This window comes from Epinephelus fuscoguttatus, linkage group LG6, assembly GCF_011397635.1.
Source record: "Epinephelus fuscoguttatus linkage group LG6, E.fuscoguttatus.final_Chr_v1".
In the NCBI taxonomy this organism is placed as follows: Eukaryota; Metazoa; Chordata; class Actinopteri; order Perciformes; family Serranidae; genus Epinephelus; species Epinephelus fuscoguttatus.
The window spans coordinates 35689580-35716927 of record NC_064757.1 but is presented as its reverse complement, the minus strand read 5'-3'; the positions used below and the strand labels follow the sequence as shown (position 1 = coordinate 35716927).

At 38.8% G+C, this 27348-nt stretch overlaps 1 protein-coding gene across 14 annotated transcripts in view; it reads left to right on the top strand.

Moving 5' to 3' along the window:
- Positions 1-26870, top strand: part of kcnt1b (potassium sodium-activated channel subfamily T member 1b) — a 125362-nt gene extending 98492 nt beyond the window's left edge. For 6 of the 14 annotated variants that reach the window (XM_049578109.1, XM_049578108.1, XM_049578115.1 and 3 more), the window contains 15 exons: positions 263-476; positions 3398-3503; positions 3659-3831; positions 5483-5554; positions 7407-7541; positions 7883-7994; positions 8689-8790; positions 10549-10632; positions 10711-10839; positions 11577-11597; positions 11859-12156; positions 14801-14863; positions 15125-15175; positions 19882-19966; positions 23003-26870. In XM_049578109.1, the coding sequence (XP_049434066.1) occupies positions 263-476; positions 3398-3503; positions 3659-3831; positions 5483-5554; positions 7407-7541; positions 7883-7994; positions 8689-8790; positions 10549-10632; positions 10711-10839; positions 11577-11597; positions 11859-12156; positions 14801-14863; positions 15125-15175; positions 19882-19966; positions 23003-23123 (1766 nt within the window). In that variant the 3' untranslated portion in view covers positions 23124-26870. The other 8 variants (XM_049578116.1, XM_049578113.1, XM_049578120.1 and 5 more) reach the window with 6 other exon arrangements.
- Positions 26871-27348: the final 478 nt, after the last annotated feature.

The window sequence follows — 27348 nt, the reverse complement described above, 5'->3', positions numbered from 1 at the left end:
GAGCTGAAGACGGTATTTGGATTGTGTGAAGCAAAGATGCTGAACAAGCTAAACATGAACCTTATTACCTCACATAATATACAATAAGAAAAAGTGCTAACAAGCACACGAGTGTTCTCTGAGATAAAATTGTTATGGGTTTATGCCCAAACATTCACTGTTGACTCAACAACACATTATAGTAAAAGTGCTGCAAATGCTATTTTTCAAATGGCGGTGTATTTTGCTGCTCGCATAATAACCGTCCTCGTGTCACTTTCAGGCACAGTAGCCATCGATCTCCAGAACCCTGATCCTCCTGAGGAAAGCGGCAAGCTGACCTTGCCGACGGAGAATGGCTCCGGAAGCCGCAGGCCCAGCATTGCGCCAGTCCTTGAGATTGCCGACTCCTCCGCCATTCTGCCCTGCGACCTCCTCAGCGACCAATCAGAGGATGAGACTAACCAATCAGACGAGGAGGGCTCTGTAGGGTCAGAGTAAGTGACATTAATGACCCAGACAGACTTGGCAGCGTTGTAGCGTACAGTATGTCTTGTAAAAGAAATATTCTAGTGCACACGTCCTGTGCTCTATACCTGATTGATGTCACCCTTCCTCCTCTTCGTCATGTCTCAGTGGTTATAGAGGGTGAGATGGATGAGATAGGAATAGGCGTGTAATCTGTGTGTCATGACGCTGTAAGGTGCGGACATAGCGGTGATTAATGTGTATGTCATGACAGCGAGGGTCAGCACTTTCTCTCTCTCGAGTGAAGCTCGTGCTGGTTGTCCTCACACAGATCCTCACCCCTCAACGCTCATCTGTCAGTCGCCAGGATGGCAAGTCGGAGGAATCCGTTTATCTCAGCAGCTTTTTCTTTTATTTCCTCCGAATGTGGTTTCATTAGACGGAGACGAGTTGAGAATAGATGGGGTGCTTTGTGCTTCACAGTCTGTGCCTCAGCCCATACGAGTCCTCTCAAACACTAACTGTTAGTGGGTCTCATAAAGTTGGACATAACATGGTCCCTCTAACCTCTGAGCCTCTGTGACTGTGCCCCGTGACACTGGAGTAGTTTTTCTTCTGTGAGAGTTGTCAGACACAGTAGTTGGGGAGATTACGGTGACTGCGTTATCTGCAGGAAAACACCTTGAGCTGCTCGAGGTCCCACAGTGCCATCAAGTGGTGATCAGGTTGCAGAGGCGTCTTATAAACAAAGTCAGAATCTCTTTTATTGGCAAACTAGAGGGCACCGTGAAACTGATTAGGGTAATTGTAGCTGGCACTTTACAAATCAGCGGACACAGAATCAAATGACACACTTGTTGCCAAAGAAAATGAGATGCGATTAAAACTAAACAGGCTACAAAAACATTGTAATTGTTGATGTAGGTGGTATTGAGCAGGAGTGAGTCCTTCAGGCTTATAAACATCAGTCATTTGAGCAACACTGCTACAGACTCTAATAAGAAACAGCAGAGATTAAATCCAGAAACACTGTTATTTTGACAGCCAGTCATGATGATATTTAGCTTGACAGAGTAATGATGAAAGTAATAAAGGTGCTCCAATTAGGATTTTCTAGGGCGATCACTGATCATCTATAGCTGGAAGCAGTATCAGCTGATACCAATCAACCATCACAGGGTCTTTTTGAAGTCTTTTATTTACCAATTAAGAGATGAGTATTATGAATTGACAACTGTTCATTTATTACCAGACAACACGTGCAACACTCTCTGTTAGAGAGGTCAGGCCAGAGACCCCTTAGCTGAAGAAGAGATGGAGCAGGGACCTTGTACTTCTTATATTGTGCAACATTGAGTCGGACTTGAGATCATTATCTGAATGTTTCCAGGTCTTATTTTGTGCACATTTGCCTGTAGCTGTTAAAGCAGCAGCAAGTTGCAGCATGGCCAGTTGCGTCAGCTTCACCCTTTGCACTTTCACCGACGGACAGTGTGTCAGAGTTTCTTGCTTGAAAAGTTACGAAACAATCCATTGTTGCTTACAAGAATGTGGTACACTTGAAATACCAGTGATAACACAGCTAACTGGCCATTGACCAGTCTGTTTTTTTTTGTTTTTTAACTTTGTTTTTATTGGTGTTTACAGGTTGAAGAGCCGCACAATACGGAACAGGGTTTTTCAATTAACCAGTCAATAGGTTACATCCCTTTGTGTGTACGGTCCATTTTTTCCAGTGTTTTTGTATTGATCAAGTCGCAGTCTTAAAGAAAAGGTGATTTTCTCCATATAGTGAATTTTGGCAAGAATTGCAATCCCTGTAGCCAGCTCCTGTGCTTTGTGAAGGTATTTGTCCGCGTCCTGAGATTGTCTGGGTTTTTGCCCAAATAAAATAGGACAAAAGCACAACTTCTAACCCAAAGATGTTCTTCATTTCTTTTGCAATCTCTTGCCAATATGGATAGATTAGTGGGCATCTCCAAAAAATATAAAAAATGGTCTGCCATTGATTTACCACACAACCTCCAGCATTCATCCTGCCCCTGAGACCCTTGTCGCATTACGTTTTTCCAGCAGAACTTCCACCAGGATCTTGAATTGGTTGTCCTAGCTTGACCCTCCCAAATATCATTCAAATCATCCTCAGATATGTCCAGGCCCGATTCCCTCTCACATTTCTGTTTGACCCGGGCAGTGGAATAATTTTTTGAGTTTTGTAATCTGTTATATATTTGTGATACAATATTTGTCTTTATTCTCATACACATCAGTGAATATTAACCACATTGGGCTCACTGTCCTCTGTTTGTTTGATTTCTTTACCGAAGTATTCTCTGACCTGCTGTTACACCATTTTGTGCCCATTGCCTGATCAGTTCATTTAAATCATTAGACTAGAATTTCAATCAATCTAGTCGAGCCAAAACCAATTATGATGTCATTTTAGTCAAACTTATTTCACCTAAGATTTTATCTTTTCATTAGGCTTTCTGATGAAAAACACAGATTGAATCAATCAGTACTAACACATAGAACTGACACTTGGGAAACTGACTTACTCAACATGTAGAGACATTGTTTGACGAGTCTTCGTGGAGAGCATGGATCAAACTATTGGGTAGGAATATCGTCCAATACTGATCAGTGATTGATCAATCAGAGCACCCTCAAAAAGTAATGAAGACGGATTCAGTGACACTCATTTTATACCATCATGTATCAGCATATTCTTTCAGTTAAAGTCCACGCTGTTGCTGTTAAACACAAACTGTGGAAGGAAGGAAACTGTTCAGAGATGGACAGCATCACCAGTGGATATCTGATACATAATAAAACGGCCAATATCTGCACAAAATGTCAGACAGGTTTATACTGCAGTTCTTTGACACCACTTTGGCACAGAGTTGTTTAAATTTGATAGCACTTTTTCATTTTCTCTCTTTTCCATCAGTTTTGTGAAGGGCTACCCCCCCAACTCGCCCTACATCGGCAGCTCTCCAACTCTGTGCCACCTCCTGCCACAGAAAGCTCCATTCTGCTGCCTCCGCCTCGACAAGGTGAATTCACAAAGGAGAAAAAAACAGGGCCGTCTCAAAATTTAATCATAAAAAACATGCATTAACTTAAAGATTTTAAAAAATATGTGCTTCCTAAGAGCACGGTACAACTAAAACCTGACTGACTTCCTGTTGAATTGTCTGTCTCCATCCAGGGCTGCACGCACAGCAGCTTTGAGGATGCCAAGGCGTACGGTTTCAAGAATAAGCTGATTATAGTGTCTGCAGAGACGGCCGGAAACGGCCTCTACAACTTCATCGTCCCTCTGCGCGCTTACTATCGGCCCAGAAAGGAGCTCAACCCTATAGTGCTGCTGCTGGACTACCCGTAAGACTTAAACTCTCCTGTTTGTTGTTTGTTTCCGTCTTCTATGTATGAAAATAGATGTGTCTATTTCAAACACTATAGCTGTCACAGCCCACATACTTGTGTCCTTTCGGCTGGTATAGATACATCCACTAGAGGGCAGTAGATCAGTAGTATCGTACCAACCTTCAATTCATTCCCATTTATTTACAATCTCGTCCAGCTTTTCTGTAGTGTTTGTTACTGTGCTGTGGCTAAGTAACATACTATAGATGTTTAACCAATGTTCTGACCAACTCGCATAACTTCTCCTCAAAAAGTGTCACCATTTTAAAAATGTCTTTGTCGTGTCCTACGGTCATGTCTCGCTTGAACCCTTGGCTATACTACCCCCACGATTTCTAGTGGTACCACTCTGTTTCGTCAAGCTTTAAAAAAACGTGTGCAAACACAGATGATGAGCACAGAGTACGGCAAAGACAAAGCTCTGTCTATGTGCACATACATCGCTAACATTGAGCATAAATGAGCCTTTCAACCTATGGGGATGTTAAGTCATACAGTCAGTACAAATCAGACAGTTTGATGTTAACTTCAGATTTTTAAGACTGACATTTTTTATGTAGCGGCACACATGTACTACCTGCACCTGTAATTATAAACATATAACACAGTAGAGGTGAGACGGTGGGATGATGAACACAACTGATAAAGCTTTAGTGGTTGGAGAACTTGTGTATTTGTATTTTTTATTTCAGTAATTTCACAGTTTGACACGGATAAAAATCATCTGCTACTTTAATATGAGCACATTTTCTGCCTGCAGTAGAGTTGGTCATTATATTTTAAAGAACATGGGCTAACCTAGCCTCCACATACAGGAAAATATTAGTTTTACATTATTAATAAAATGGCGTGTTTCATGCAGAAAACTGAGCTGAAGTTCAAAAGATGTAAGGAAAAAATCTATGTGCCTGTTTGTGTGTTTGTTTGTTTGTGTGTGTGTGTGTGTGTGTGTGTGTGTGTGTGTGTGTGTGTGTGTGTGTATTTGCATTTGTTTGTGAACGCATGTGGGCTTGAAATAGGGAAAAAAAAATGTGCCAGTGCTTTATATGTTTGCGATTTAAAACAACCAAATTGCCTTCAGTGGAGCACAGTTGGAAAGACGGGTTAGCTTTGCTCCAAGATAAAAAAAAAAAAAAGGGGGGGGGGGGGTAGCTTTTGCATTATTCATAAATAACACTCCCCTCTGCTTAAGAAAGCCTATTTGTGTGTTTGGGAATGTATACATTTATGTGTGTTTGTGTTGCAGTGAAACACATGACGCTCTAACTCACTGTGAGTGTCATTAACTTTGGCCAAATCTCTACAGTCAGTGAAACAGATAAACTAAACAGAAAGCCAAGAAAGCTCTGGCTAAGTGACACCCTCCAGGGTTTCCATAGCAACCAGTTACATCCTCACATTGAGTTTAAGAATTAAACCTATATATTTTCCCTCTTGTTTTCTCATAAACCATTGATTAATACAGTTCAAACGGTGTGTCTGCCCACGCCCTGATCAACAAGCAGATTTCAGGAAATTACAGAAACAATGTCATAATCTGTCACCAGGGGTTTGCAAAGATAATTAGTGCGGGAGGCTCACTGATGATGTTTCCTGTTTCCCGCAGGCCAGACAACCACTTCTTAGAGGCCATTTGCTGCTTTCCAATGGTTTACTTCATGGCTGGAACTATTGATAAGTATGTGTTTGAATTATAAAAACCTGCTCATTCGATTAACCCCTTTAATGATGGTGCTCATCTCAGTGGTAGCTTTTCCATTTTTAATACGGCCGCCAGCAACACAACATGCGTCATGAATAAAATGCAATTTAATGTTTAGCAGGTGTTGGCAATTAAAAAAAACAAAGTTTCAGGGCTGATTAAATGAAACCTTCGCCATGAGGCACAATTAAAAATACAAAACAGCTGATGTACTTTGGATTTCTAGACCTATTTCATTGATTTTCTCATCCCCACATGTTGCTGTTCAGATATCGACAGGTCATATCAGGCTAAATGTTCCCAGCTCAGCTTCACAGGAGTTTGATTGCAAGAGTTTAATTTCATAATTGTCTCTGAGGGTGTAAAAGAAAGGGCTTTCTAGACTCAAGATGTGCAGTTATTATCAACAATCATGCAGCATGAAAGTCATTACCAACCACTGAGACACCAAATGTTGGCTGCACCTGGATCAGCTGTTCGTAAATCCATCACTAAGTTTGTAAGTCCTTCCCTGACTTCTTAGTAATTACTAGCTAGTTTCTAAGTAGTGATTTACTAAATTAGGATGCACCTTAACATAGTAGAGGAATGCTTTACTTCAATTACTCACCGCATGTTACCTTGAATAGGTGAGGAGAACCAAAAAAGTAATCATTATTCATGAATTGAAGTCATAGGAGACAACATTTAACAATAGCAAAACAACATCAGAACACCCATTTACAAACTCTCACACAGCTCCTGCGGTATAATCCAAGTCTCATTTATCCAGTCGTAGGCTCAGTACTTGTCAAACACTGTTGTAGAACAAAGAGACTCGAACCACAGGATTGGACATTCGAGGGTTTTGACAATTTATAGTGTCTAACAAACAAGCGGTATCAGTTAACTCACCGAAAGCTTTCCATTTAGAGGTGTTTCCTGTCACTTAAGCTGCTGCTTTCCTGTTATTCAGACAACCAGCTCCGAGAACAATTGCTTCTCCTCACAGTCTTTAAACTCTGCTCTAGCAAAGCTCATACACATGTGTGATCATGCTTCTCATAGACAGAAGAGTTACTGAGCATACGACTGGATATATTAGACGTGTATTGGATTGTGGATCATCCCCAATGACTTCAATTGAGCTTAATTAGTGAAGACTTCAGTAATGTGGAATTTGTTTGTCAGGAAACATTAGTTGTGCGGTTCCATCGAAAACAATCAGCCATATAAAGATGATGTTACTGCAGCATCCTAAAGTTTTAACAAAACTGCCAAAAAAAACAGTTTTAGGGCAAAAATTATGTATAAAATAAAAGTGTCAGTCCTTTGAAACATATTTTTTCATGTATGCAGACAAAGTAATAGCCGCATTTGCAGAGTTAGTAGATGCCGTGGTTTAGTGTATGTGGTAAATATCCAGTAATGCTAGCCTAACCAGTGCCATTTTGTAATTTGGTGATTTTATGATTTAAGATTTATTGTGTTATTTTGTTAAAAAGTAATTTAAAATCATATTAAACTATGATCAAATGTCAAGTCGGATGTGATGATAACGACCATGTTATCTATTCCACTAACACTAAACAGGTCACATGGTAGTGCTAACAAACATTCCTCCGTTAGCTACGTAACAGTCACAACTGACAATTGTGTAGATGTAAGTTCTTAGTAGCAACGAACCTCTACATAAGAACTAGATTTGTGATGCATTGTGATGCATTATTATCCACATAGTAAACACTGTACATAATTATAACTAAGCTAAGTTAAAGCTGAGCTAATATTCAATGGGAGACATTTCCTGACATGTCCTGCAATAATCAACACTGTTGTTTTGGACCAGCCTGGACAACCTGCTGCAGTGTGGTATAATCTATGCTGACAACTTGGTGGTTGTGGACAAGGAGAGCACCATGAGCGCTGAGGAGGACTACATGGCAGACGCCAAGACCATCGTCAACGTCCAGACTATGTTCAGGTAACACAGGGAGAGTTTCACTGTGTAGAATATACAGAACAGTTTGTACCATCAGTGCCTGTTTGTGTTTGAACTTCAAGTTTTGGATCGAGTGCACGCCAGACTCCGCTTGATTAACTTTCTCATATTCTCCAAAAGAAGCTGCAAAGTTGTTTTTCAGAGTTTGCCAGAATGGTGAATGAGTTCATCTCAGAGACAAACTGCAGTTGTCAAAACTCCTCTTTTATTTAACAACTAAAAATTAAAAGCATTTATCTCTGCCACACGGCTCTTCCCCTTAGCACAAAGCGTTTCATCTCTCCGCCAACTCCACTCTGTCTTTGATCTCTCTCCCCACTCAGGTTGTTCCCCAGTCTCAGCATCATCACCGAGCTCACACACCCGTCCAACATGAGGTTCATGCAGTTCAGAGCCAAGGACTGCTACTCACTCGCGCTCTCCAAACTGGAGAAGGTGAGCCTTTGAGACGGGAGAACGATGTTCAGACTTCCTTGACATTTATCGTCTTTTGTGTGGTGTGACTGTTTTCAAAATACAAATCAAAGCTGGATTAATACTGTAACACTGTAATATTTAAAATGAGTCTGGGATTGATGGTTTATTTTTCCTCTCACCTCTCAAGTTGATTATGTTCTGCATATTTAGTGGTAAACATGCGATTTTTCCTCTTTTCTCATGAATATTTCCACATGAGGGGAGTGAAATGGATCTGTTAATATAATACAATATAAATGGAGCATTTTCAGCCTCACCAAAACAAGATTTACTATTTTGTACCATCATTCTTCGTGTGCCTTTATGTCTGTGTTTCCGAGCCTTGATAGTGAAAGGAGAGAATAAAACACACAAAAAAGTACACAAGATGATCTTATAAGAACTTTTACCAAAGTCCATGAAGTCCTGAACTTTTCATGTGCTGTATTTCTGCCACCTACAGTGAGAGCTTTCACCTTCAGTGCTTTAAAAACTAAACTCTCTCAACTAACTTGTAAGATTTCAGAGGTGAAAACAGCCTTTTCATTTTCACACAAGTCTTCCTTGGAGATGGAGCAAAAGAGCAAAAGTTCAGCAAACAAACAGTGAAAGGTGAGATTTTGACATCTGGTTGCTCTGTTCCTCATCTTGTTTTGTTTGTTTCTCTCTTCAGATAGAGCGCGATAAGGGCTCCAACTTGGCCTTCATGTTCCGGCTGCCGTTTGCTGCAGGCAGGGTGTTCAGTATCAGCATGTTGGATACGCTGCTCTACCAGGTGGGATAACAAAGACTTTAGGGGTTGGACATGAGGGTTCATTATGACATATTTCAAGTAAAATATATAGGCCATTTATTTCCAGCGCACATTTCAAATGTTGAAACTTTGTGTTTCAAAGCAAGTTAAAGAATTAGCAGAAAGGTTTGTTTAATATAGATATTTTATAACAGCTAAGTCATTATTTTCTAGTAATTTACAGCATGTTTAAAGGTATACTACGCAGGAACTGTCGGCTACTATCTGTAAACACTTGGCCCTACCTACTGTTACTACTTGTTCATCAACTGCAAGCTACTATACTAATAAAGGAACGTTACATTTGTTGAAATGGGAGAGCCAATACATTAGCAAGCTAGCTAAGCTAATCGCCGGCACCTACCTGTCCCACAGAAAACAGGCCAACTCTGTGTCGCTTTGAATGAATGAATGAATGACTTAATATTGAACCAAAAATTAAAAAAAGACATCATAAAAAAACAAACAAGACAAATGTTAGTGTTCGAAAAAGAGTAGGTAGAAGTAAAACTTGCATGTCCCTACCCCTTTCTTACATTTCTTCTTTTTACCGTATATTATTTCAACTGATTTCCAAATTTATTTGCAACTAATATACAACTATCCCCAGTCTATTTACCACCCAGTTACATAAATAAGTGATAAACCCAGTTTATTTACAGTCCAAGTACCACCCAGTGTTACAAAATAAATACGCATTCCCCTAACACATCCTTTCCAATCTTTTTTGTGTACTTTTGCCTATCCCACAAGTCCACCCCACATACTGAAATACACAGACTCTTCTTAGTTGTACGAACATGTTGTTTTTTAAAATTAAATTCTCCTCTTAAATTAATTTTTCATTCCCCATCCTCCTCTGCCAAGCTCGCTAGCAAAAGTGACAGTGAAAGCCAACCTCAGATTCACTCTTGTTTTGGAACAAGCTTTGTCTGCTTGGCGCTACGCCTCGCTACATTTGATTTTATTGTCGGTGTGTCTGCAATTTGTGTCGCTTCCTCTTAAATACATGCTGCTACTACCTGGTCGCTACCTTGTTAAAAAGTCCTGACTTCACATGCATGCTGTTATTGGCTGAGGGTACACGCCCACAAAAGCAAAATAAGAAACAGATAAGAAAATACATGCAGAGGACAGAGTCTCTGCAGGTACAGACAGCGCCTCACACTTCTTGTGGGTCATAAGTGATGATTGAGAAGGATTGCTTCTGTATGAGTGTAGGAAGATCTTTCATAGTATAGCTTTTAAATTGAAAAGTTTCATGTCAGAAGTAAAAGTAGAGGAGTTTCTCCTCCTGTAGGGTCCCAGATAAGAACACCTCTAAAAGAACACTCACTCTCAACAACATTAAAAGTTTTTACAGACCCATTAAACAAATAAATTGAGCAATAAAATAAGCATAAAAGATTTACTGCAGGAGCAATAGGCAATCTTTTTAGCCATATGAGGCATATAAAGGAACAGTCCCTCCCACTGCACCCGAACAAAAGAAGTCATCAAAATGGGTGCACATTAAAAGGAAATTGTGCTTCGGCAATCTAAAGCCTGAGAAGAAGGACACAGATTTATATAATGGAACAGTTTGGGGGGCATGTGATTAGTTTTTTTAAATAATTAAATAGGCTTGATATGCACAATGTGTTTGGAAGAAAATACACATAAATGTCTAACTATAAGTGCTTGTTTGCAACTGGGCTTTTTGTCTTAAGTTCACCGCTCTCTTTCTCTGTGTTCTGACAGTCGTTTGTTAAGGACTATATGATCGCCATAGCGAGGCTTCTCCTCGGTCTGGACACCACGCCTGGCTCTGGGTACCTGTGTGCTGTAAGTACAAATGTTGATGCTGCTTTGACTAAATGAGCTTGTGCTTGCGTCTGTTTGACTCTCATTGTCCGTCCACAGATGAAGATCACAGAGGAGGACCTGTGGATCAGGACCTACGGCAGACTCTTCCAGAAGCTTTGTTCCTCCAGCGCTGAGATCCCCATCGGGATCTACCGCACCGAGTCGCACATGTTCTCCACCTCAGAGGCAAGTTCAGTGTGAGGTTAATGTCTGAGACCTTGCTTTGGCTTCGGCTTCTGGTTCGGCTTTAGCTCAGGCACCGCTGCGGCTTCAGCTTCCCTCCATTATTTATTTCCTCATTTTGTGTTTTCTTCATTCCTGCTTTTTTCTTACCTCGTCTTTTTAAAATTTTCATGATGTCCTTGCTTTGACTTTATCCTGCTTTCATTTCTCTCCACATAAAATGTCTTTCCCTCAAACTCACCTCTCAAAGTCCTGTGATATTTTTTTTTCTTTCTCCATTCTCCCTTCCTCTTTTTGTTTAGTTTTTAATCTTCCTAACTAGCTGCTTTTATTCCTCACTGCCTTATTTTACATGTTCTTTTCATCAGTCATTTGCTCCTGTCAGTGCTTTTCTCTCTTCTATTTGTTTTATGCCAAGCACGAGAAGGAAATTAACATTTGTTTTCCTGAACACTAGTTTTCCGACAATTTTAGAAGCCATTGTGATTATTGAAATGGAAATCAGCCTCTAAATAAAATGTGGCAGGTTACGTAAGTGGCTGGTACAAGAGACACAAACTTTAAATGTGCCAAAGTGTTAATTTCCCACCATTCTAACAGAGATTAACGAATAGTAAATGCACCATATTTACTATTTCTATGCCGATTTTTAAAGCTTTGGATGATTCTGCTTGCTTTGGAAGCCCCCATCTTTCATTGCATTTCTTTTTGTTTGGATGTCTGTTTGTCTCCTGTTTCAGGGCAAGGACAGTTATGCTCAGGTAAGATCCCAATGTGCTTGTTTTTTTAATTTGGATATTTCAACCACCTTTTTGCTTGAAGTACACAGCGATGGAAAAATACCTTACCGGCATTTTTCTGGCATTTATGAATGTGTAGAGTTCATAAGCATCACAGCAGGCACCTGATAATGGCACTTACAAAGACATTAAGATGGAAGTTTGTTTTTATTGTGGTGTTTCTTTAAAAAATGGAACAAAAAATAACAAAACAGCATTAATACTGCCACCGTTCTTTCCCAGTCTCAGGTGTCCATCAACATGCAGCAGGGCGAGGAGCATCGGGAGCGTAAAGAGTCCTGGAAGGAGAAGACGGCTCACAGGAACTCCACCACGAGCGACCAGTCGGAGCACCCGCTGCTGAGGAAGAAGAGCATGCAGTGGGCGCGGCGGCTGAGCAGGAAGACCACCAAACCGTCCAGCAGAGCGGAGCGTATCTCGCAGCAGAGACTCAACCTGTACCGACGCTCCGAGCGGCAGGAGCTGTCCGAGCTGGTCAAGAATCGCATGAAGCACCTGGGTCTGCCCACCGTGGGATACGGTGAGTGCAACAGCCGATGGCGTGAGAGTTAGAGAAGTGATGTCAGTCTTTGCTGTGTTGTGTAGAAGTTGACTAGAAGTTAATTTAGTGTACTAGTTTATGGTGTTTTGAATATTGTATAACAAGACTTTACTGTAGGTGCTTAAAAACAATTATTAATGTTTTAAATGTATTTTAATCTAGTTTATAATATTTAATCATAATTAGTCACAATGTGCCTGAAAATGAATAATAATGTAAATGATAATGTGTCTTGCAGATTAGAGTCTCACTTCTATCAATATTTCTTTAAGCAGCAGCAACAGGCAGAAATAATGTAACTGGTTGAGTTAAAGCTCAGTGGGTAGAGCCTAAGAATCTCAGCTTTGTGGTGAGGAGAGGTAAGAAAAACTGAAGGAACTATTTCTGAGGCCCTTTTTATATTTATGATTATATTTACAGGAGGCCAGTCTGTATGAATTAATCTGACTAGATTGTGTTTCTCTTTTAGCAGCAGGAGACCCCAGAGTATGAAGCCGGAGTAAACCACATAAATCACATAGAGCATGTAGAGTTGAAACTGTTGGTTGAAATTAATAGCAGCCATTTTGATAATCAATTATTTTTTAAACACAAAAATAACTGGTCACATAAAGATAAAAAACAACTGGCTGGAACCCACGTAGGGGTCATGTGACACAGGTCACATGATATATTGGTGTAGCCTTACTAGACAAAAACCAAATTGAAAGCAATTGTGAATGAAAATAAAGTAAATGTATACTGTGAGTAATGCACACATCAAGTAACAAGAATAAAGGTTCAATCACATTGAAGAGATTTTTGCATTTTTGGACTGCCTGCCTATGCTATGGACTTTTACACTGAGTGAGCTGGCCAGTCATTTTTTACCTTTATGTGACTATTTTCCTTGTCCTTGAACAGCACCTGATGTTTTTTACTACACAGTGCTTTAACCCAGTGCAGCACTCCCTTTTTTTTCCCCACAAAAATAACTGGTTTCAACTTCACAGATGTGAAAACTTGCTGGTTTTTAGGTTATTTTAAACAGCTGTATATTGAATCTCTTTGGGTTCTGGACTCCTGGTCAGACAAAAGATATTAAAATATGTCAACTTGGCCTCCTAGAACATTGTGATGGATATTTATTTATTTATTTATTTATTTATTTTTTACAATTTTCTGACTTTTCTAAAAAAAAAAAAAAAAAAAGTACTCAAATAATAATAGTGAATAAATAATGGAAATAGTTGAAATGATCTCACAGGAAAACCTGATCAACAGTATCATGTTTTTTTAGGGTTATTTTGTTTGTTTGTTTGTTTTCCCTCAATACAGTTCTCATCATTTGACGATAGCTCTGTTCATACAATCTTTTTTGAGGAACTTTTGAATCCAAAAAGCCCCATTATCAGCCATGGACGTCAGTAGCACCTTGTGTTGCAGAGAGTATACTTGTTTTAGTCTGAGACACGCATAATTTCATTTTCAAGTTTAATAGCTGCTCTGTGACCAGCTGTCGTTTCCAATGAGTTTCAATTGGATGACTCAATTCTAAAAGTTAACTGCTGGATGCAGGAGGCTCCATTTGTGTGTATGCAGTGATTTTGTACACCTATAAACTGTTAAAGAGGCAAATGACATCATTTAGTCAGATTTTATCCTTCATAATGTGACATTGTTTAGATAAGCAGCCATGTTAGCTCTACTTAGGTTGTATTCATCGACTCAAACAGAACCAAAACTATTTAGAGAATAGATCAGCCCCAGTCACTAAAATCTACCTACTTTTTACTCAATATCACAAGCATGTAGTTCAGGTGATTCTTTTGCTCCACCCACTCTCAACCAGTTAAATAATTTCAGCCATGAAAGCAGCTGTGTTTGATAAACTCCGATCTGTGTCTCAGTCATTTTATCTCATCTTACTACCTATTAAGACGTGTTGTTGTGGGTCTTGATGGTATGGATCATTTACATCACACCACATCATCATGATCCATCGGAGACCTCATGTCTTCACATCAGTTTCACACGTATGAAACTCTTCTCCCACGTGCCATCACCATCACCATCTCCATCACACAAACACCCCACCTCACAGTCACACCCATACCAACATGTGGATGTGAACACGTCATGCATGGGAGATGCAGGAGCATCGAACCTCGTCTCAATTGCATTTGATCACAGACTGCAATTGCCTGCACTCTTTACCTGCTCACTTCTGTGCTTTCTTTCAGTTCTTCTCTCCTCCCAGCTTCACGCTTCAAAGCAGAATCATGCTCCAGATGTGTTGCACTCTCTAAATATTATGTAACATGTCAATTGAATACGTTTCAGGAAGAACCCCAAAAGCTCAAGATCGCCTTATGAACCATGAATGTCAGTGAGGATTACTGCGACAGGATCATAACGTGACAGATTAATAACTTGGAAGTGATTCTGTGCACACAACAACGCATGGCTTCTTTGCATCGCTCTCACCTTTTTAAAACTTCTTTTTGAAACTGCAAATGCATTCGCTGCCTGCCTGAATTTTTTCTTTTTCCTGTTTTCCCCCCCTCCTCCTTTGTTCCTCTCCTCCTCTGTCTCTCTCTTTCTCCCTGTCTGACTCTTCTATCTTCCCTCCTTTGGCTTGTAGAGGATGTTTCTAATCTCACTGCGAGCGATGTCATGAATCGAGTAAATCTAGGATATTTGCAAGGTAAATTTGTGTGCTGTTTATGACTCATTTACAACATGTGAGTGGTTCCATCTTGTGGAGAAAGGAATTTGTCCTTTCGCCAGCATCCATTGAAGATTAGTGCACTGAATTTATCCACAGATTAGATATATCATTACTAGATGTTTGTTTTTTTTTTCCACTCTTTGTTTGATCTTTTTTCGTTCATAAAGAAATCTGTAGTTATTTATAAATCACCAAATCAGGACATTGACGTTAACAGTGAATGCCGTTGCTTATTAGAGTTGCAGGACATTTCAGAGCACCCGTATACAGAGGGGACCAGGCCGTCAGGTTAGCTGGTTGATCACAGTACTGCAACTTTACTGCATGAGTGTGTGTGTATGTGTAAACGTGTGTGTGAGTGTGTGCGTTCTGCCAGAATGGGTGGTAGACCAGCAGCCAACCTCTCACTATCTCGCTCTGCTATCTCTCTCTCTATCTGGTCTTTTTTGCATTGTGTTCCCGTGAGGTGACGTCCCACGTGGCTAGAGTACTGCAGGGCATCAGAGTATGGCTTAAAGAGTGGAGCGGAACGCATTATGTCTGTGGATGGAAGGTTAGACATAGAGTTGAACTGTTTCATTAGATATGTACAAAGAATAATGAGTGTCTGAGGTGTCCTGATGGAGAAAATAAAGAACTGAGGTGTCTGTTATTTTCATTTTTCAGGACACTTCAAAGTGTCTTTTCACACTTATACCATGGCCACTTAACCACAGGCAAAAGAGAAGCAGTGTTTAAACCTCATCCTCATCAATTTCTTAGTTACAGTTTGTTTATGGTTGGTTTAATGCATGGTTTGGGGTGTTAGTACTATTGCAATAGTCACCTGCAGTTTTATACAGCTTGTGTATTGATTTAGATTGGAGGTTAAATGGTAGGTTAGGTGTTTTTTCAACCTGGACTCTATTTTTCCATGGTTTTGTGTCTAAGTGACTTATCGAAAACAACATTCCAGTATTTAGCAGCAAAACAGGCTGCAATGTAACCACTCAGGGCATGTTCACACCATTAATTTCCGTCCGCTAAAAGTGCTTGTTTGTGCCACTGACAGGCTCAGATTGTTACTATAAGTGTCTGACAACAGTATGGACAGGATCTCTGCAGAGATAGACCTTTTTCTTAAAGAGAGAGATCCATTTGTTTAACCAACAACAGCCCCAAAATCGCTATCGTCAAACCCACCAGACTCCTTTTAAACAAACAGTAATTAAATCAAGTTAAAGTCACTGACTCTGTACACGCTGAAAATTGCTGTTTGTTTAAATGTGAAATTGGCGATGTAGAATCCTTACCATAATGTAGTCCGACACTTAATAATCTGAGCCTGTCAGTGGCAAAAACAAACACTTTTAATGGAGGTTCTTTAACAGTGTGAACATGCCCTGATTGGTTACATTGCAGCCTGTTTTACGGATGCCGGCTGCAGTGTTATCACTCAGCACTTGACCAGTTTCAAAAATTGTTGTTCCCATTCGTCACTTAGACACAAAAACATGAAAAAATATGGTCCGGGTTAAAATATAATGCACTTGCCCTTTAACCTATCAAGAAAATACTTTTACTGCCATGGCTCTGTAGTCTAGCATATTGGATTTATAATCTAACATGTTGTCAAAGAGCTGACTTTGAGCTTCAATTTAAAGACTCTCAGTCATCTGAAAAGCTTGTTTTGCTGCCCTCCAGTGGTTTATCTTCTAAAGTGCACTCCAGGGACAAATCAAAGTGGGTAAGCAAGCAAGAAAAGAAAAAATGGGGATAGAAAAAATGATGAATTCATTCATTCATTCAAATCTTTATTAAAGACTAAATCAATTGCTGGAGACCATCATTTTCAATGATGTCGACCATGAACACAGACATAAAAAAGAACCAATTAGCAAACAAAGAAGTATCATGCATATCAGTTAAAACAGAAATGAAATCATACGAACAACAATACAACAAACGCAATAAATGATTGCTAAAAGTAGAAATACAGTGAGATAACCATGTTAAGGTGTAGATGTTTAGTTAAAAGCATTTACATTCAATTAAAACAAGATGTGAAATAAGGCATTTAAACAGCCATAATGGTGGCGGAGTGTCCAAGTTTAAGGTCTTTTGTAGATTATTCCATGTATAAGGTGCACTGTAAGAGAATGTCATTCTTCCTGGTTCAGGTCTGATAAAGGGAGTGTGAAGCAAAAATCTGTTTTATGAACGAGTGCCAAGATCATGTGAGGTCAGAGTTAGAAGGGATGAAATATAGGATGGAAGCATCTGCGTCAAAGCTTTATACATGAACAAATACCAATATTATTCCCACCTCACAGCCAAATGTGGCCAGCCAACCTTTCGGTAAAGGCAGCGGTGATGGTCAGAACCTCCATCTTCTGCCACTCCAAGTGTTCCAGAATATATCTTGTATGAATATTTAGTTTTGTATAATCCTTAGTGTTGAATAAAACCAAGCATATTAAGTATAATATTATTTTATAACATTAAATATTAGGAACATGACTTGGACAAAGAGCGAGTATAAGGAAGACGGTTATGAATAGTTCTTACTTTTGTACTTGACTGTCTTAAGTCTAGACGAGTGGTTCCCAACTGGTGGGTTGCAGTCCAGATGTGGACCGCAAGTGACTCGCAAACATGTCAAGTTTATAAAAAACACATACTTAATTTTTAAGTACAGTAAATTTTCAGCACAGAGCTTTTATTTTGAAACGCCATGTCCTGCTGTAGAGTGAGTGACTAACAAACAGCTACTGGACAGAGACAGCAAACTAGCTTGGCGACATGGCCGACACAAGTATGACGCTGAATATATTAAACTCTTTGGTCCTTGAACTAAAGACTCAACTCAGAGTTAGTTTGATCATCCTGGACTACAGAGCCCCAACAATAAAAACTACCACTGACCTCATGAACTGTATTTGTGAGGTTCTTTTTTTTTCCAGCTGCCCACTAATCAGAAAAGAGTATTTTCTGTGGCCATGGTATAATCCATATTTAATACACTGAGTAGTCTACGATAGAGGGGAAAACAAATTGGTACAGTCCATAACATCACTCACATAAACCCTGCAAACATCTTTTTTTCTCTCCACTTACTGATTATATTTGTTATGATAGAATAACTGTAAGTCACAGCTGAGAGGTTGACCTCTTCCACTCTCACACTCCCAATGTGTTCTGCTTCACTCTCAGTTTGGTTTCGAGTCGCTCTGCGTTTGGTCCAGTCTGACGGATGCTGGAGCATGTCTCTCTGTGTCTGTGCGTGTGTCACATGTCACCCTGGGTGGGGGGGGGGGTTGTGAGGGCTGAGTGTTGTCCGTTGGCATGGCAACCTGCCGCCTTGTTCCAGTGTGGAATGTGCAGGAGTCATTTTTCTGGGGGGGGGGAAGGAATGCGATGGACACCGATTTGTTGCGCAGCCGCGGACGCTGTCTGCATGTTGGCTCTGTTCTGAAGCTGCGCATGGTGGTGCTGTTTCAGTCAGCAGGCAGCATGGGCCTCCCCTTGTTCCACTAAGTGCCCTGTCAGTAACGGTTAGCCCTTCTCTCTCTTCCACCCCGCCTGGCTTTATAAAGGGCCACAAGCAGGTGGGTTGTCATGGAGACACATGTGCCCTCCTTTCCCTTCCTCCGTCCATCACGCAACGCAAGTAGGAGACGCCACCAGAGAGCACTCAACACACACACACGCAGACAGCATAACCAACACAAACACACACTGATGTACACACTCAGTAATATGACTCATCAGGGGAATGAATGTTAAGTCCGTTTCCTCTTATTGATTTTTGATTAGATTTAAGACCTCATAGTGCCGGCCAGTTTCCATGGTTAGCTTTACTATAATGTGGGAGCAATAAAACAGTGTTGTTGCAACTGTTAATGTTTACTGTTTATATAATAAACATTTAATGCAGAAACAGTCTACAGCTAACTCTTAGTATGAGGCTGAAAGGGTTATACAAAGAGTAAATTAAGCAATTTATCAATTGATTATTTTCCTTTTCAAATTAAAAAAAATGGGATTATTGGTAACATTTTACAAAAAAACTTTCAATTAAAAATAATTTATAAAATCAAATGAGTATGTGTCAAAAACTATATAAAGCAATAACTATATGAATTAAAATAGTTTAACACCAAAATAAATGATAAAATAAATGAACTGAAAATACACCGTCCACAGCTGTGCTTGTTTTCTGGGTGCCGGCTGATGTATTTGTAGGCCAACATAAAACAAGAAAATGCAGTACAGAAATACTGAAATAAGTTTGGGATAATTTGGAAACAGTATTTTAACCTCTATATATCAATCTTGGCCTCAAAAATCCAGTATGTGTCGGGCTGTGCAAAATACTAGGGGTGGGATCACTAGAGGCCCCACGATATGATATTATCACAATATTAAAGTCACAAGACAATATTATTGCGATTTTCAAGGTGTTGCGATATGCTGAGTATTGCGTTAAAATATATTGCGATATATTTCTTAAATTAATAATTTAAATAACAAAAAAAATCTATACTTAGTGTCTGTGTGATCATATGATATTGCCACACAAAAATACTGCGCCACTGAGTTGTATTGATTATTTTGCCACACCCCAACAAAATACTAATTGATTAGAATGCAAAATTTATTTGTGAATGCAGCCATTTATTTCCCATTAATACTGTATTATCAGCTTAATTTATAAACTCTTCTTTTGGTATATCTTACTGCGATGTTGTTAATCATCAAACTGTAATTATTAACAGTTGTAACAAGAATCTCTTGGATTAACAGCCAGACTAGAAAAAGAGCTTCTCCCCTACTTGCTCTGATACTGAATGTTGGTTACTTTGCCTTCGTCCTTACTGAAAGGTTGAAAACAAGGGAGTCTCATATTCTCAATGGTTAGTGGGCTCATTTCCTGGCTGATATACTGTATAATGGAGGAGGACGAGGGAGGGCTCCAGGGCAGCTCTGAAGGTCTCCTCTGTCTCTTTTTCCAGATGAGATGAACGACCACCAGAACACGCTGTCCTATGTCCTCATCAATCCTCCTCCTGACACCATGCTGGAGCTCAACGACATTGTGTAAGCACCCTACTTTTTCTTTTTCTCCTGTGCACAGTAAATGTAATACCTTTTTAACCATCTGGATTATTTTTTGGACACTTTTGAAGTGAACTGGTTACATGGCGACACATTTTAAAGGGTAACTTAATTTTTGTGTCATTTTTTTGTGTGATTGATTGAGATAACAATTCTGAAGACTGGTCCAGTATTGAGTGAGCGTGCTGGAGCTGAGAGCAGTGCAACAAGCTGCAATGTAACGTCATTGGGCATTTCTGCACTATCAATTTATGTCCACTAAATGTCCACTTTTTTTGCCACTGACAGACTCAGAATATTATTGTAAGTGTCTGACAACATGGAAAGGATCCCTACATAAAAGAGTGAGATCCTTTTTGTTTAAACAAAACCAGCCCCAAAACCACTATTGCTGAAGCCACCAGGCTCCATTTAAATTAACAATGTTATCATTGACAAAACATGCTTCACTCAGAGTCAACAGAAACAAGATAAAACTCACAAAAACCATCTTAGTTTGTTTTTCTTATATTCTACAATGGCTGACAGTGGTTTAGTTGAAATAAGCCCTTAATTCACTCAGTTAGATGTAGAAATATGTTTGCTCTATACACGCTAAAATTTGTTTTTGATTTGTAAATGAAAAATACCATACAAAAAGTCATTGTACAGTATAGTATGCCATGGAAAATGCATAAAGTGTCATAGTATAGTATGTCACCAAAGATATCATAATACATTGTGCCATAATAAAGTATGCCATGAAAATTTCATAAAGTGTCATACTCTTATTATGCCATCAAAAAGCATAAAAAGTGTAATGCTATAGTACGTCATTAAAAATTCCATCAAAAATGTCACAGTACAGTATGCCATGAAAAATTCCATCAACAACGTAAAAATATGGAATGCCATGAAAAATGCAAAAAAAAAAAAAAGCCATCGTATAGCATGTCATCCAAAATCATGACAACACGGGATAGTATAGTATGTTGTTAAAAATACACCATAGTATACCATGCCATGTCGACCAAAATCATAAAAAAAAGTCACAGTATATAGTATGTCGTTAAACATCATGAGAAACATCATAGTATAGCATGTCGTCCAAAATCATGAAAAAAAGTCATAGTATAGCATGTCGTCCAAAATCATGAAAAAAAGTCATAGTATAGTATGTCGTCCAAAATCATGAAAAAAAGTCATAGTATAGCATGTTGTCCAAAATCATGAAAAAAGTCATAGTATAGTATGTTGTCCAAAATCATGAAAAAAGTCATAGTATAGCATGTTGTCCAAAATCATGAAAAAAGTCATAGTATAGTATGTTGTCCAAAATCATGAAAAAAAGTCATAGTATAGTATGTTGTCCAAAATCATGAAAAAAAGTCATAGTATAGTATGTTGTCCAAAATCATGAAAAAAAGTCATAGTATAGTATGTTGTCCAAAATCATGAAAAAAAGTCATAGTATAGTATGTTGTCCAAAATCATGAAAAAAAGTCATAGTATAGCATGTTGTCCAAAATCATGAAAAAAAAGTCATAGTATAGTATGTTGTCCAAAATCATGAAAACAAAGTCATAGTATAGTATGTTGTCCAAAATCATGAAAAAAGTCATAGTATAGCATGTTGTCCAAAATCATGAAAAAAGTCATAGTATAGTATGTTGTCCAAAATCATGAAAAAAAGTCATAGTATAGCATGTTGTCCAAAATCATGAAAAAAGTCATAGTATAGTATGTTGTCCAAAATCATGAAAAAAGTCATAGTATAGCATGTTGTCCAAAATCATGGAAAAGTAGTCATAGTATAGCATTTCCTCCAAAATCATGAACAAACTTCATAGTATAGCATGTTGTCCAAAATCATTGAAAAAAAAAGTCATAGTATAGTATGTCATCCAAAATCACAAAAAAGTAGTCATAGCATAGCATGTCGTCCAAAATAATGAAAAATTCAAAGTATATAATATCTTCCAAAATCATGAAAAAAAGTCATAGTATAGCATGTTGTCCAAAATCATGAAAAAAGTCATAGTATAGTATGTTGTCCAAAATCATGAAAAAAAGTCATAGTATAGCATGTTGTCCAAAATCAAGAAAAAAGTCATAGTATAGCATGTTGTCCAAAATCATGAAAAAAAGTCATAGTATAGTATGTTGTCCAAAATCATGAAAAAAGTCATAGTATAGCATGTTGTCCAAAATCATGAAAAAAAGTCATAGTATAGCATGTTGTCCAAAATCATGAAAAAAGTCATAGTATAGCATGTTGTCCAAAATCATGAAAAAAATTCATAGTATAGCATGTTGTCCAAAATCATGAAAAAAACGTGATAATACAGCATGTCGTCAAAACAATGAAAAAAAGTCATAGTATAGCATGTTGTCCAAAATCATGAAAAAAAGTCATAGTATAGCATGTTGTCCAAAATCATGAAAAAAAAGTCATAGTATAGCATGTTGTCCAAAATCATGAAAAAAATGTCATAGTATAGCATGTCGTCCAAAATCATGAAAAAAGTCATAGTATAGCATGTTGTCCAAAATCATGAAAAAAGTCATAGTATATAGTATGTCATTAAAAATGATTTAAAAAAGCGTCATAGTATAGTATGTCGTCCAAAATCATGAAAAAAAGTCATAGTATAGCATGTGGTCCAAAATCAAGAAAAAAGTCATAGTATATAGCATGTTGTCCAAAATCATGAAAAAAGTCATAGTATATAGTATGTCATTAAAAATTATTAAAAAAAGCGTCATAGTATAGCATGTCGTCCAAAATCATGAAAAAAGGTCACAGTACAGTATTTAATCAATAATGCCATCAAAGTATCAGTATAGTTGTGACCAAGAGTATGACAGTAGTTTTTGGATTATTAGTTCACTGAGGAGGCATGTGGAAAACACAAATTTAAATGGGGTGGGTGATCGATTTGCAGATGGTCACTGGGGGAATGCCTTGTTCCTTTAAAGAAAACCTTGACCCCATTACTCTGTGCTAGCTGGCAGATGACGTTGATTTTGTCTTTACAGGTACATTATTCGGTCCGACCCACTGGCACACATGCCGGAGGACTCACAGGTGGGGCAGGCCCGCAGCACCAGGAACCAGCAGGACTTTGGCACAGAGACAAGAGACGAGACTCACCTCTGAAACCCCCTCAGTCCTCGTCACCCTGACACCTTAACCTCCGAGCCCTGCCCGGTCCGACAGAGCATGTTTGTCTCACACAGATGATGGCTTGTCTTGGGCCAAGAACGGCAGTCCATAGTGAATGTGCATTATGTGTCTCTCAGCCTCGGATCAGAAATAACCAACACTTTAAAAGATGGCCCTGAGAGACCTACTGTTTCCCACAGAGCTGCTACAGGAGGATGCATGAAGAGTGCCTCGTCATCGACCCCGAGTCCCCTTGCACACCTTCTGTACTAACACACGTCACCCTCGCAAAACAATCTCAACCTGAGAACCAGGCACAGGAAACGGCTCCCTCCTTCCAACCAAAGGACTGAGAGATTTGACAGATGTCGTGAGAGGTCACAGGAGGTTTTTTTGTGCACACACTGTACAGGATATAAAATCATTTCACTCAGGGGTGAAGTTGCCCTCGTCCCACGACTCGGGCCGACTTCCTCTACTCCTGTTCCTGCCTAAACTCACAAAGAACCGAATCTCGGGGCAACTACACCCTCTGCCACATCTTAACAATCATATTTTCTACAAGTAAATGCTCTGAATTTCTGAAAAATTCAAGCATTTATCATGAAATTACAGAACATGTGCACTTTTCTTAATTTATTACAAATGTCAGTTTGGTTTTTGTCTGTTTCTAATCAGACGGGAGTTTCATTTTCTTTATGAGCACAAACTTTTTTACGACAAATTGTCATCTGTGAATATACACACTGTAGTGGCACTTTTATCAGCCATACTAGAAACGTCAGCATTCCTCTCTTTGTTGTTTTCGACACTGATTTTTGTTGTTGTTATCGTGAGGAGTGAATATCGTTAATTTATTTCACTATTTAAGTGTTTAAAATCATGTCTGCTAAACAGTACGTGCCATTCTTTTGTTTACTCTATTGCTTTGTAAATATCTTTGAATATGTGCCATTGTGCTATATCAGTGTTAGTTTTTCATTTTTTAATTTCTTATTATTGAGCCTGACTGATTTTATCAGACACAGCCAATACGTAACATTTCTGTTCAATAATACTAAAAGGGGTATCACTACATGACGGCTAATTTAATCTAAAAGCTGATGGTGGCTATTTCAGCTTAAAAAAATAATTTAATGTGCTTACTTCAAGTTTACAGATAACACACACTACTTCATTATAATTATAATAACTTCTATTATAATTGAGTTAATTGTAGTCAAAAAAAAAATTCAAGCCTCATTTTTATATTTTATTTTATTTCTATTAGTTTTAGTGTGATGTTTTTGAAAAAAATTGTAACATGTCTTAGCACATATCTTGGTCATCACATTTTAATAACCAGATTTAAAGGAGTAGTTGGGAATTTTAGGGAATATTGTTATTTATTATTTGCTATTTATTTTATTTGCAGAGAGTTAAATGAGATGCTTGACACCACTCTTTCATCTGTGTTATAAATATGAAGCTAGAGCCAGAAGGCAGTTAGCTTAGCTTAGCATAAAGCCTGAGCTAATAGAAGCAGGAGGGGAACAGCTAGCAGTAAAGCTGGGTCGTGTCCAGTCACGTCGCTAAATCAAACTGATAACATGATAAACATATTATGTTTATTTATAGGAAGCCATGAGTGTCTGACAGGCTGTGTGTAATTTACTGCTGAACCAAGAACTGGCAACCTGAGGGAGATCAAATTCCAGTCAAGGTCAGGGGGATGAAGTTGTTTACCAAAAAAGTTTGTGTTTTTTTTGGTGTGATCAGACAAGCGGCCTCTTTCAAGCCCCTATTAGACAGCCTGTTGCGGCATTATTCCACTCGCCGTTTGGTATAAAATGTATGAACACAAAATTGGGGGAGGGATTGTTGTTCCACCGTTAAGCCAGCAGTGGAGATAGTAACGGGGCCAAGTCTGTTATGGACCACTCTCGAGCACCTTCATCCAGTGAAAGTAGCTAAGCACTAGCTTCAAAAGTGGCCAGATGATGTCATGCACTTGTTTGCATGTTTGTGACATCATTGTACATTCATTTTGGATAATAGGAGCGTGATACAACTTTGCCGAATTTGATTCAATAGAAAAATCCTCAACAAAACATTTGAGTGCAACGAGAGCTTTGTGACATTACCAATCCAGAGAGCGAGAGTGTCAATGTAACCATAGAAAGTTACAACAAATTAACTTTGAGTGGCGTTTCCTCTCCTCCTACCTACCCCACGCCTACTGACTAACTGTGCAGGAGAAAGGAGGAGAGACTCTGCACTGTGAGCAGAGGAGTTGTGGACTGTGATTACTCTGGGCAGCGAGCCTGAGAATCAACAGTATGATATATTTGAATGTATTTTTTGCTTTACTCCTGTGGGTCTGAACATGCAGCTAAATTTGTCATAAGACGCTCTTTAGAAATATCGTCACTAAGGGGGTCTGAAAAGCCACAGTGGCCAAGTTGGCAACACTGGGACTGGCTGCTGAGTCAAGTGTGACATCTGGTGGTAAAATTTGGTATAACGGTCTGGAGTGAGGCTTAATTTTAAACAGGTTTAAACATTTTTACAGCGGACCAACCCTCAATAGCAGCGCCCCTAAAGCTTACCAATTCAGTTGTTATGTTATATCTTGTTTGTTTAATGTGTACAAGATCATGTACAATTTTTTTTTTTATTTTTTTTTTTTTTACAATTTTTACACCTGCAGTTCTGTACAGGTTAAACAAGCTATGAAGTGTATTTTTTAAGTGAGCGTAAAAGGTGCTGTTAGGCGGACTTTGGGGAAAGCCAGGCTAGCTGTTTCCCTTTGCTTCCAGTGTTTATGCAAAGCTAAGCTAACAGTCTTCTGGCTGTGGCTTCGTAAGTGGTGGACTAATATGAGAGTGGTATCAATCTTTTCACCCAACTCTTAGCAAGAATTAATAGAATGAATATTCCAAATTATCAGACTGTTAGTTAAGGGTATCCTTCTGAGAATTATTTGTTAAGAACGAGTATAAGACGATTTATCATTTTCACATTTTAAGTCATACATCATTATCAGTATTGGCCTTATAAATCTACATCTGTCAGGCTCTACTGTTTTTATTTATTTACTCTTAACTTTAAATCGTTTGAGTTTGATGGTAAATATTCATTTCTTGTGATCTCCAGTTTCATAACTCTTTACTGAGGTACAGTTCAACTGGTAGCAGAATCGTTTTGCACAGACAGCGACAGACACAGTCGATCTGTTTCTGAATCTATTTGGAACGTACTTGAGCTGAAAACAAAGTGCTCTCCTCTCCCAGATTGTACAGGCCACACCTTGTGTATAAGGCAGTGTCAGTGTGCAGTATTTAATCTTGATTTATGTTCGTTTTTGTTCACTGTAAATACTAACTTTATATATTCATTGTTTGCAGTTTTGTTTTCGGTCTCGTGTGTGTGATAAAAAGTGAAAGAGGACTTGAACTATTTTTGCACTAAGCTCTGCGGAGATGTGTAGAGCATTACGGCATGACCCTTTAATCTGAAGCTGTACAAGCCGGTGGACAGTATTCAACCATTCCTGTGAAGCAAAGATGAGTCAGACGTGCAGTAACATGTCATGCTTTGTTGTGTTGTTTTGATTTACCTTGCAGATGTTTGAGAAGTATATTTTGGTGAGTGCCATTCTTATTTATGTGTCAGACAGAAATGATGAAGTATCTCAGATGGATTTCTCTTTGAAATTTGCCAATGTATTTTGTTTCTTTGAATCAGCATAAGCTTTTTTTATGTTTAACAGTATGTATTTTGTAAAAAGGCCCGTCAGACACGTCACAGACAGTTTACAGGACAGGAGAGCTGAGGAGTGAGAGCGACCGCAGTGGAAGATAAAGATCGTTGTGCTGATCATCCATTTAACGTCTTCCTCGGTCCTCACTCCTGACGAATCTTAACACTCCACGAAGATTTCACTACTGTCCATACTTACAAATACCACAACGGGGCATGTAAACACTAAACAGCATGTTTTGATATACAAGCTTGCCAAGAACGATACATTTTGTACATTTAGTGGGACACTCGGTGGGACGTCCCGTGGCTAGAGAAAACCCATAATCAAGTCAACTGCTTGCAAGTTGGAGCCATTATTTGATACTGTGTATTTATATGAATGGAACATGCATGTTGTGTCCAGGTGTTATCAGAAGCCTATGTATTATGTTTACCTCCACTTTATGTTTTTAAGTCATTGTCAAAAAGGGGTTGA